Here is a 12,280-nt window from a genome sequence, read left to right as displayed (position 1 = left end):
GATGAACGTGAAATTATGCTGTCTGGCACTAGACAAATGGGCTTGAGTTGTATTTACCAGTTACCTCTGCATCTCCTGAGTGCTCACTTCCCCTCCCCCTTTACCTTTCCTTAATACCTCTTCTATTCTGGGTAGCAGAGCAGGCCTCAAAGGTGGTGAGTCAGTTGGCGTGAAGGGCACAGGCACAGGGGAGAGGAGGGCTGGAAAGAATTGATTTTCCAGTGGGCCATGTAGATCTGTCTGCTCGACCAGCACTGTGTGAGAGATAGCGGCTCACAGAGTGACTCTCAGTATGGGGAAATCTACAGTCTTCATGCCGTTTCCCTGCTGCCACAATCAAAACTCAACTAAATCCCAAGCAATTCGACTAACCTTCATTCCTGCCTCAACAGGAAGCTGAAGGGATTGTACTGTATACCTAGTACAATGAGTAAATAGAGTTTTCACACCCTTGAAAATGATTGTGAATGATAGTCGAGATTGATGCTGGTTGACTGGAGCAGCCCTACCACATGATGGGATTCATTGGGTTGCCATAGAAACGTCTGGCGGGGCATCCTGCTGGGACAGTAACTTATGGAGAGTTTATCATCTGCAGGATTTCTTACATAAGCTGCCTGGTAAAGGTCACTCTTCTGAATCAGACTTCTAATTTTGAAGATGATTGAGTTGTTGTGGTTCTAATATAATAAACACAAAGATAAAACCTTCAGTTATGTTTTACAAAAACAGACAAATGAGTTTGGGGGAGATATTGTTAAAGAATTCTTCATGCGAGTTTATTTAAGGAATATTCTGGGTTCGGTTGGTAAGCTCAATGTTTGACCGAATTTGTGACATTTATTTCGAATTTTCTTTAAAAAAAAAAACAGTTAAACACCTACACTAAAAGTAAATGTCTTAAAAGATTTAAATGCAGAAATGTGCCGTTTATCATTTTTATAAAAGCATTTACTGTACATTAATTCTTATGTTAAACGTGTATTATTTGATCCAAAGTTGTTGTCATTGTTATGGTCTTTATTAGGTTGACATTGGATATAACTTTACACAAAAAAGGTTAGTAAACTTGTTTCCACTAAAATCATTTTAACACACACAATGTTTATGTTGTGTCTTGTGTTATTGAAACAGAGAGTATTTTAACATTTACGGATTGGCCTTATTCACTTCCAATGTAATTGCCTCACTGTAACCCAGATTTTTGCTTTTTTAAATAAAACAAGTGGAAAAACGATATATATAAATATATATATAAATGGAGCTAATAGGTTTTCTAGGTGTAACGAGGCTTTTAGTGGTTAGATCTATTGACTTCAAATGCAGAGTGTGTGTGTTACAGTCGAACTTTTACTTTTCCATTCACCCTTCTCTAAAAACTCAGCCGCTTTCTCTCTCAGCCAATTACTCTCGTGCTTCATTGATCCCCTCAGCGAGACAGTCTGGTGTAAAATGCCCATCCACCCAGAAACAGCCAACCAGATGAGACAAGCACACAGAGCTCTATGGACACAAACACAAACAAGAACATATGGAATATTTCAATGACTCTCTCTCTCTCTCTCTGTTTCTAGTGAGAAGAGGAAGCTACAGGTGAACATCCTCAGCCCCATTCACTGCAGTATGAATGGGAGGAAGTGCACTGTCATTGTGGAAACCAAGATCAACCAATCACAGCCAGACTTCACCAAGAGCCGATCAGGATACATTCTCTCAGTGCCAGGCAACTAGAGGGCCCGGGGATCAAAAACGATCCCTTTAACAGGACATTGACAGAAGGGTATATATTTTGTGCTAGTCAAAACGTTTGTGTTGAACCTCAGAAATGAAGCCATACCAAATTTGCCTAAAGACAGGCAAGGCAGAATATTTAATTTAATTAATCCTTAAATTCCAAACTTCAGTTTATATTATTTACAAGATGACAAGGAGGTAGTGAGATAGACCCTCGAAGATGATTTACTAGACCCGGCTCTGTGTATTTATTCAACTTTACAACCAAATGATGGGTAATCATAAATGTAATATTTATGAGGATCAGGATACGAAGGGTTTTAAAAGTATCTTGCTTGTGTTTTGAGGTTTTTCCTTGAAAGGGAATATGATCATTGCTTCATGCGGGATGAAGAACACGTATTGCACAGATCATAAGCAGTCCTGCAGTTGCTGCTGAATTTGATCAGATGTTCTTGAGGGGGATGTGTTGATCATATCCTTAAACTCATCAACTGCTCTTAGAGGAGCGTCAAACTCTCTCGTAATTTAAACCATTCTATTTTTCTGCATATAGCTGGTCATTTATAGCACGTTGTATACGGATACTGTCATATTTGATATAGCTTATGTAATGTACTGTATGCACTATATATATATAATGTAGGTAGGCGGAGAACTGTCATTTATTCACATATTTCACACGTCTTGGAGTAGAATCAGATGGGGCGGCACAGAGCAGGAAGTGATGGCGACTGTTATTTTCAATTGCCATTTTATTAAATAATAGACCGTGCCGCCAATAGTGGTCCCTTTAGTCCTCCACTCACCCTCACTGGTTTATAGAAAAAGTCATTTTTGACTTTTCTGTACTGATAAAGCCATTCAAATTTTTTTTTTTTTGACAAAACAAAAAAATGTTTACAAAGACTGAATTTAAAGTAGTCACCATTTTACATGAGCCAAAAATGCATTTGTCACCAAAAAACACAAGATAAAGAAAATCCTCCAAACTCTTGAGTCATCATTTTTGAAGAACAGGCAACCAGTTGTTCAATTAGGTTCCATTTTTAGTTAAATATTTTGTCAACATTTAATAACACAGCAAACAGCAAGTGTTGATATTACGAACTTGCACATTTATGCGTATAAATGTGTTCAAATAAGAGAGAAAGAGGGCAGTATTGATTCATAGAACAAAATCAACAGAGTTCTGAGTGGAAACTCCCAAGATGTCTGACCCAGTTTGAAGCTTTCGCAACTGAAAAAGAAAGTGCCAAACTGAAAACTGACTGCTGTTCTTCATTTCTAAGCAGGTGTTTGCATAAATTTGTTTTCCCATAATTGTTTCATTGTTTTGTTCATGGCTAGTAGCTAGAGATCTTTTCTATCAGTTAATTAGGATCGTTTATCGTGGCCAAAAATATCACTAAGCTTCTATCAGTAGTGTCAGGGATGTTCCACTGCATGTGATTAAAATGGGGTAAAGTGGATTCGATGGCGAGTTGTGTGTGAGCAAGTGATCGGCCGGGCTGCATGTGAACAATGGTCACATAATCTCCATTTTGCTTTACTGCTCATGTCTGCTTCAAACAGGTGCTCCCTTTAAAATGCTTTTGCATAGGAAGGAATATTTATGTTCTCTCTACACTCTCTCATCCTCTTCCTCAGTCCCTGTTCACTCTCTAGTCTAGACTATTAGCCTGGATTGGTAAAGTATGTCAGTAAAAGCATGAAAACACAGTACTGTCGTACAACTCCGTTTCTTACCTCAATAGTTAAAAGCAAGGAGATGAACACAATAAATGGACTAACAGCATTTTCTAAAAGTTTTATTTTTCTTGAATCAAACACTAAATCTGATAGAAACCTACTGACAATGTGTAAATGATCTTTTACCTTGATAATAGGAGTTATATGATTGTTCATTTGCATACAGTCCAGCCCATTTTGTGGATGGAGCAGTCTGCTTCGTTCTGGCAGTGATAGAGATACAATATATGACCATTTTATAATATATAATCAATTTCTTTCTTCTTGTCGTGATCCCCAGTGATTCCAAGTGCCGAATAATTTCAGTTTCCAGATTTTTTATGTTCTTTGTTGTAATTTTACCTATTAGCCCTATCTGATCAAATGATGTGCCTAATTTTTATATTTCTCTTATTTAAATAATTTATTTTAAAATGTTGGAATGCTTTGACCAAATTTTTTGACCAAATCAAAAAGGGAATCCAGTTTATAGTGTTTGTTTAAAATAGCTTGTTTTCATATGTATATTAATGCAATAATTAACCATTATTAACTTACAGAAATGAATATTATTATATGGAAACCAAACAAGTACGCTTTAAAAACGAATTATAATGCATATAAATCTTAGTACTGATTTATCATATGTTTGTTTTTTTAATCAAATAAACGCTGTACCAAATATCTGCTCGTGCAAATAAACATGCCCTTGAAGTGTCTACTCCGAGGCTTTTGCTCCATCACACTGATATATTGTCATTATTTCATTGATTTGCCGCACATGGCTATAAATCCAGGGAGAGCAGCTGTTTGCCGCTGGGATGTTGATGACGACGATTGAACCTGTCAATCTTTTCGGCTGTGGGCGTGGCTACAGCACATCCACTGACAGCAATCACACTGTTTATTCTCATACGTGGGTATTTTAATAATAGTTCTTAAGTTCATGATGGACATCTAGCATCTGTATGAATGATCTTTATTACTGTTCTGAATACATTTAAGTCACCATGAAATTAAAATTGACAATCCTTATGTTTATGGAATATTGCAGTATTTATTATAACTTATTTATCCGTACACATCATTTTATTTAAAACTCAAGTGCCCTTATAATCTTTGATCAAAATAACTCTTTTCTTATGATGTGTTTACTGGCTCGAGGGCGGCACAACTTGTCATTCAAATGACATCACAGCAATGGCCAACTACAACGATCCAATCACAAAATCAACTCCCGCCCTACCTTTTTTTCTTGTTTGCAAAGCCATTTAAGATGAAATTACCCAGAAGATAAAGTAATACTGTAGTAAAAAAATACTGTTTACACCTGTATTTAGGGTACCTTTACATGACAACGATGTGCTAAAAATATATTTATATATATATGTTTTTCTTTGTACAGATGACAATGTTATCAAAATGATCCCCGTTCACACGGATCTGTGAAAACAACTAATAAAGCTGTATTATGAATGCCAGACAAGTATTTGGCGATGTCACTTTGTAAAGAAAAACTATGCGCCCGCTCATATATGCATTCTTTACTACAGTAGGGCTATTACTTTATAATTATTTATATAGCGCTTTTAACAATGGATTGTTTCAAAGCAGCTTTACAGAGATAAACATATAATTTAAGGTAACAGAGATTGTAACTTATAAATTATAAACATATAATTTAAGGTAGATTTCATCTTCCCAAAGCCTGAACCATTCACAGTAATCCAAATTTTAGAATGTTCTCCTCTGATATAAAGTCATTTTTTTACTTCCTTTAAGAAAATGTCAAATCCTTTGAACACAAAGGCTTCGAAAACATCCTTGAGTCTGTTATGAGGAACCATTTCATGATGACAAAATGTTATATTGTGTTGATTTGTGTAATTCTTATAACCACTTGTCATGATCTCCATATGACACCCCCCCCCCCCCCCCCCCCCCATTTATTACTGGTAATATCTGTATCCTTTAATTTGCAAAAAAAAAAAAACTTAGACTAAACACGTAATATGCATGTGCATGATTTTCACAGATTTGTGTTTTTTGTAGTTTACACGGAGATGAAAAGGGTGTCGTTTTCAAAAACGTGCACGTGGAAACCCGTTTTCAAAAGTTTGCGTTTTCAGGCCACCAAAACGCTGTTGTCGTGTGAATTAACGGCCAAAACGCATAAAAAGTCTGCTGTTCCAGGTCCTGCCAATATCCAGCAACTTCGTACAGGCATTGAAGAGGAGTGGACAAACATTCCACATCAGGCCACATTCAACATTTTAGAGTGGCCTTTTATTGTGGCCAGCCTAAGGCACACCTGTGCAATAATCATGCTGTCTAATCAGCATCTGTACCATGTTACTAGGTACAATTTGGAGTCCTGCTAAGAATTACAGGTTTGTTTTTGTTTTTTTTGTGATGTCAACTGAAACCTACCTTCCTCAAACAACCACACCGTGGTCTATCTTTAACGATCAGTGCATTTTATTTTTCATCACAGTACAAAAATAAATAAAAATAAGCAGAAACAAAATGCAAAAATTTACAGCGACAGATTTTTGTCTTTTTTAAAAGAACAAAACCCCTCCCTCCCACCCGCCTGTCAAACTCTAGCCCGATACTATAGAGTCCTACCCTCTAATAAGCACGGCCATGCTCTGATCCTAGAAAATCAACATACACACGTCACATTCTTCGATACAAACACATTCACTCGCACTCGCATGCAATCCTTTTTTTGTAACACTGTTCTCAGTTCTACAAAGAATTACACAACAGATACAGAGAGAGTTTGACAGGAGTTTTTTTACTTCTCTTTTTTTAAGTGTTTTACTTGGTTTCAAAGGACTACTCTGTGATGCAAGTGAAAAAAATGGCACATTTGTTGTGGGCTGGGGGCAAATAATAGCAGGCAAGCGGTGAAATAGGGCTCACCTACTTCAACCCCCACAACCTCAAACCCCTGCGGTCTCCTCAGACAAATAGCTCACAGAAAAGTGCAAGTCCCGTATCCAAACCTCTCCTGGCACGTAAAGTCACATAAAGCAATGCAGCAGGGCGAGCAGTCGCACAGAATCCATCCATCCCACTTTCATATCATGAGAAGAACAGGCTTTTGCATGAATTAACAGAGACATAATAATGTTTGCTTATATGACTGTCACATTCTTTTTTTTTTTCTTTTTTTTTGACTATAAAGAAAGAGATACATAACTACTGAAAGAAAGCATGCACAATTTAGCACTGCTGAGATGTTTTAAAGTGGGCAAATAGATCATATAACACACAATCCCCCAATATCCAATGTCCAGTTTGATTGATGTCATCAATATGCCTGCAAATGTCAGTTTGTAATATTGTTTGGTACTTTAATGTGAATCTGATAGAAATATGCTGCTTATCTCCAGAAATAGACCACATCTCATCCAATTTAATGCCCGGAGTTTGATGCCGTCTGTGTTTGGCACGTGTTGTCATGGGATAATCACTCATGATTGCTTTTGCAGTGCTGATATGTAGAACATCCCAACAGTACTTCACAGAGAAATTGGTTTCAGGTATATAACCTCGATTGAAACCGATCGTCTGTCACTATGATGAATTACCTTGGTGTTTTTCAGATTTGAAAATGGTTTTAAACTAAGCTCTTATAAGACGTTATCGCCATGAATAATGCATTCGAATGCAAATGTGCATTAACCGTAATCTTCATTCTCACCAAAAGGTAGCCATCAAACTAATTTCTGCACAGTTTTTTTTTTTTTTACAACATGTTACTAAAATCTCTAAATGCAAGAGCGAAATGTGTGAAAATAATTAATAAATAACAATAAATTACGATTCCGATAGATACTTGTTGTTGTTAATGACAATCCTACTGTTCCAAACTTTGCCGCCTTTGGTATGTGTTTTTAGACCTACATGATTTCCATCAAAGGTATGGCACTGTTTTTTGATACATTTACAGGCTTTTCTGTACAGAAGCCCCCTGCTGAACCTAGTCTGAGTATAAAACAAAATGACAAAACAATGGCTCATTGAAGCAGGCATAGCAAGATAAACTATTTGTTTTGTTTTTTTCAGATTTCATTCCCTAAACACATATACAGTCGCTTAAGAAACTCAAAGTACTTAACTTCATCCAGGTTGTGTGTGCATTCAGATGAATACAGTTGTTTTAAAAAATGAAAAAGCTTCAGAGACGTAAACCACAGGAGAGGTCTGTTTAACTCTGTATCATGGATGAAAATAAAGTAGGTCTTTCTTACAAATGTGCTGACAACCTCTCTTCACCTTCTATATCAACAGCCACTGTGCAATGCTGGCCTCAAAGTCATTTCCCTTTATTCTTTGTTTGTGGCTTGCGGACATTATGACGCTCTTCCCTTTTTGCAATTGGCTGTAACAGAGAATTTGCAACAGCAATGTGTTTATCATTCAGTGTGTGTTCGGTTTCATGGACATAGGAGTGAATCAACTTCCAGTTCTATTGACAGTGGTGGCAAAGATCTTGGTGCAAAGTGTCCAGAAGTCAGCTAGACAACAGCTGGAGTCCTGTCCACATTCATGGTTGTGTTGTTGTTTTTATCTCGTTGTGTCTTTTGAAGTCTTTTCGGTCAGTGCTTTTAAATATTCACTACTTTAGAGAGTTTAGTCCACTCAAGTCTGGCATTTTTCTTTTTTTTTTGTATTCAAGTCCAAAATTACCCAATTGCCATTGCTAAAGGTAATGAAAGAATCACTACTCCTTTTAAACAACATTAGCATCACCCATTGCTTCCTATAATTTTTATGAATGTGAATAATCTTAACTTATCCCATTAATTAGTCCACCCATTTACTCAACATCTTTCTTCTGCAGAACACAAAAGAATATATTTTGAAGAACTGTTTTCGTCCACATCACTCTTAAAAATAAAGGCTCTTTATTGGCAATGATGGTTCCATGAAAAACCTCGATAACACTTTATTTTGATGGTCCCTTTTGAACATTCAGTTGGCTATAAGTAACTTTGCAACTACATGTCAACTAACTCTCTTTAGAGTATTAGTAGACGTTCTGCTTAATATCTGCTTACTATTTATTATAATGGTTCTCAAACAGACATTCTTCTGACTATAAGTATCTTTGCAACTACATGTCAACTTATTCTAACCCTAACCCTACCAGTCTACTAATGCTCTACTAACACTAATGTAGGTGCAACATTACTTATAGTCAACAGAATGTGTTAAAGGGAGCATCAAAATAAAGTGAAACCAAAACATCTAACACCAATTGAACATTTCCATCCCACAAAATGTTCTTTATAGTGTAAAAATGTTCTTTTAAAATGTCCTTCACACTTTTTAGAAATTGTTCTTTGAGTATCGTTTGTCTATGGCATTGCTGTGAAAACCCCCATTGCAACCTTTATTTTTAAGAGTGTACAGTTAAAGTCAATGGGGTCCAAAACAAACCTATTGGACCCCATTGATTCTCAGGACTAAGAAACATTTTTCAAAATATCTTCTTTTGTGTTCCACAGGGGAAAAAAAGAAAGTCATACAGGTTTGATGACATGAGGGTGAGTACATTTCTCAGAATTTTCATTTTCGGGTGAACTATCCATTTTTTCAAAATGCCAGACAAGAGTTCCACCAAAGACATCTCCAGAGCCTCCTCACCGGTCCAGGCCGATGAGCAGACGACTCCTTTCCTCCTCCTTCTGGCTTTCGTTTTTGAGGTCTGCAAAGACCTGGGTGAAATAGTGAGGATCCGAGTTGATCTGCAGCATCTTGGCGCTCATCATGTTGATGATGGACAGACAGCGGTCCCAGAATGTCTCCTTGGAGGTCTCCACCAGGAATGGCTTGAGAGGGTATGAGATCTCATTGCCCATGTAAGAGTAAGACAGGTAGAGGCAGGTCAGCAGCACGGCCTGCAGCTCGTGCTCCGTGGCCACCTCAGAGGAAACCACGTCGCGGCAGAGCATGTAGACGAAAACCACGTTGGCCGGGGTGATGAAGCCCTGGTCCTGCCAGCCCTGCAGCAGCAGAGAACGGTCCACGCTGCGGAGCCACAGCACGGGGTCGGTGGGGGAAAGGTGCTTGAGCCGATAGCACCTCCGGCAGAGGAACTCCCCCAGGCAGCGCAGTAGCTCGCTGGTGGAGGCTTGGACAATCACCCTCTTGGGTGTCCCGGGAACAATGTTGGAGTTAGAAAGAGGCGCCTTCTTGACAGAGGAAGCCGTGTTATTGGAGTTTTTGGAGCCTTGGTTTGATGGACTCGACTGGTCCTGCGTAAAGGACGAGAGATTTGCACAAGACTGTGACTTCTTGAGGTTCTCATTGTTGAGGTGAGAAACATTGTTCTGGTAGTTGGTGTTAGGCTGCACCTTCTTAGACCCCTTTTTCTTGGCTGAGACGGCTACTATTCGTTTCCACGGCAGTACGTTGATGAACGGGTGCCGTTTTAGGTTCTTGTCTTTGGCGTTCTTGCTGTTCTGAACCGCCGTGTAGTGGCCCACGGTGGACGGGCCATCCTCGAACAGGGCGGCCTTCCGGTAGCTGGGTGAAAGCGATAGCACGGTTCCCATGATTCCGGGCGCGGGTTACCTGAATCTCAAGGTTAGGGGTCAGCTAAAGAAGGTGCCAAACTGGAGCCCCACTGCTTCCTGAGACTAGTTAAATCTGTAAGACATCCAAATTTAGGTTGGTGTTCTATTTAAAGAAGAATGATGTCGGGATGGATGAGGACTCTGTCACTGCAAAGCCTGTAAGACAATAAAAAACATATATAAATACATATTAAATTGGTGCTTTCCTGATAGCAATAGTATAAGTGTGTATTTTGATTCTAGCATTTTAGCATCACAGACTTTTTATATTGCAGCATGCATGTTGTAGGCCTATGCAGTATAATGTTGAAATATAGGCTCTCTTCAGATTAAAAGAGTACATTTTATTTTTATTTTATTGATCTATTAGTTGCTATTTTATATTTCCTGTATTTATGATGTTGAATTTGATCTGTTTTATGTTAGCTGGTCATCTACAAATACTCTACCTGTAGTGTCCTAACAACAGTGATGCATGTTGACATAAAAGCATGTTGACTTGGCAATTGGGCCTTTTTGTTTCCATTAAAACAATCTTAAATGATTAATGTTAAGATGATTGGAGAATGGGGTTTCTCAAGTGGCAAAATAATTATCTTAGGTCAAAATGTCCATATTATTGAAATATTATTGATATTTTTGTAATCTATTCTGAACATGTGAACCTAATTGCCTTTTTACTTGAGATGATTTAAGATCATTATTTGTGGTTTTAAATTTGACGACAGTACTAGCCTATAGCCTACTGTTTTCTTTATGTCGAAAACAGGCCTCATAAAAGCATTGTGTCGTAGATTCAAGTAAGATGCATGAATTCTTTATTTCTTGACGCACTCAACATGCACACAATAACATTCAAATCCTTCGTATTCAACTGTACATTTGGCTAAAATAAAGCAATTGATTTATGTAGCTCTACCGCACTTAAAACAATTGACACCCCACGAGGTATATATATAGTCTGCATTTTACACAGTAAACTCAAACCCGCCAATGAACATAAATAAAGACATCGCCATTATGGCAGAGTCCAGTGTTTACGGCTCTCTTGTAAATACTGATCCCACTGTATCACCGTTCGTAAATCTGAATTTAATGGGACCTGTAGTATAACAGCCTACCTCATTCTCGTTCAATGCATGTTTGTAGATTATTTAACAAACGAAAAAGAAAAAAATAACTTTCCTTTCGCCACTATAATGCATTTGTGCTTTGCTGAAATATGTCAGCCACTGTCCAAGGTTCTGAAAATGTTAGATCCGCTCTGCGATGTTTACATGAGCACGAGAGATAAAAAAAAAAGACACTGATTTTCATCATCACGTCAATAAGAAAGAAAGATCAACAAAATAAATGTTTACCAAACCAGCTTACAATTCCTCGATAAATACTGCAAAACCTTGAAAATATGACCAACAATCAACCAAATATAACATCTATGATTACAGAAGCTTCGATGAAATGCAGCTCACTTACAGGAATCTGCTCTCCTCCACGATGCTTTGGCAAAACAAGAGCCGCAGTAATGGCTGTCTGGGTTTATCCTTGATAAACTGCGCATCAAGGAGATGCAGAATCGGCCACACCAAGTAAAAGATTGAATTTCAAGATTGTCAGGGCGCCTAAATTCTAATAAAAGAATAAGCTTTTAATCAAACAAAACAATCTTCGCGTCTTGTCGGAGGTCTCTGTAGGCGCTCCAGAGGTCTGGGGATGCTGGATGTCTCCTTTGGTTGGTGATGCTGAGAACAGTGAAGCTGTGCTATTGGTCCACACCAGCAGATACGGGATTTAGGTTGATGTTGTGCTGTCAGAGCCGCGCGCACTGCGTCCTGCTATTAGAAAGCTTGTGCTTGAGCGCCTCATTGTGGTCTGTTTCTCCACTGCCCCGCCTTCGTGCACCTGGCAATCATTTTAAAGTTAAACAATAATAATAATTATTATAAATAAAACAAATCACAGACTAAAGAGAAAACTATAGGCTGTTTAGTTATAGTTATTTAGCATCCAAATCCATTAGTAGGTTAGGCTATACATTTAGCTAGGACCTCTAAAAATGTATAGCTTATATCCTCTAACTAAATACACATATTTTAAAAATGTAATATTTATTTAAATGTAATGTATAGCCTACTTATTTACATGTTTAAATATTATTTAAGTTTATATGGTCTCTTATAAGGTTGCTCAGGAGGACTGACTGATGGTGTGCTACAAGTCAG

At 37.9% G+C, this 12,280-nt stretch overlaps 2 protein-coding genes across 3 annotated transcripts in view; one reads left to right on the top strand and one right to left on the bottom strand.

Moving 5' to 3' along the window:
* The window catches only part of myo1d (myosin 1D), a 75,347-nt gene extending 73,238 nt beyond the window's left edge, over positions 1-2,109 (top strand). For both annotated transcript variants that reach the window (XM_056255730.1, XM_056255729.1), the window contains exon 22: positions 1,575-2,109. In XM_056255730.1, coding sequence (XP_056111705.1) covers positions 1,575-1,731 — 157 coding nt within the window. In that variant the 3' untranslated portion in view covers positions 1,732-2,109. The remainder of the gene's footprint in view (positions 1-1,574) is intronic.
* Positions 2,110-8,965: 6,856 nt separating this feature from the next.
* Positions 8,966-11,836, bottom strand: cdk5r1b (cyclin dependent kinase 5, regulatory subunit 1b (p35)). The gene is made up of 2 exons (XM_056255728.1): positions 11,535-11,836; positions 8,966-10,214 (listed from the first exon to the last, which is right to left on the bottom strand). The coding sequence occupies exon 2, from the start codon at positions 10,035-10,037 to the stop codon at positions 9,123-9,125; it is 915 nt and encodes a 304-aa protein (XP_056111703.1). The 5' UTR covers positions 10,038-10,214; positions 11,535-11,836; the 3' UTR covers positions 8,966-9,122.
* Positions 11,837-12,280: the final 444 nt, after the last annotated feature.

This window comes from Rhinichthys klamathensis, unplaced genomic scaffold, assembly GCF_029890125.1.
Source record: "Rhinichthys klamathensis goyatoka isolate OS25496 unplaced genomic scaffold, OSU_Roscu_1.1 h1tg000121l_1, whole genome shotgun sequence".
Taxonomy (NCBI): Eukaryota; Metazoa; Chordata; class Actinopteri; order Cypriniformes; family Leuciscidae; genus Rhinichthys; species Rhinichthys klamathensis.
Note: the sequence above shows the minus strand (reverse complement) of the source record. Positions and strands in the feature narration are given on the sequence as shown.

Coding starts and splice junctions, on each gene's coding strand:
- cdk5r1b (XM_056255728.1), bottom strand. CDS start 10,037: ATGGGAACCGTGCTATCGCTTTCACCCAGCTACCGGAAGGCCGCCCTG.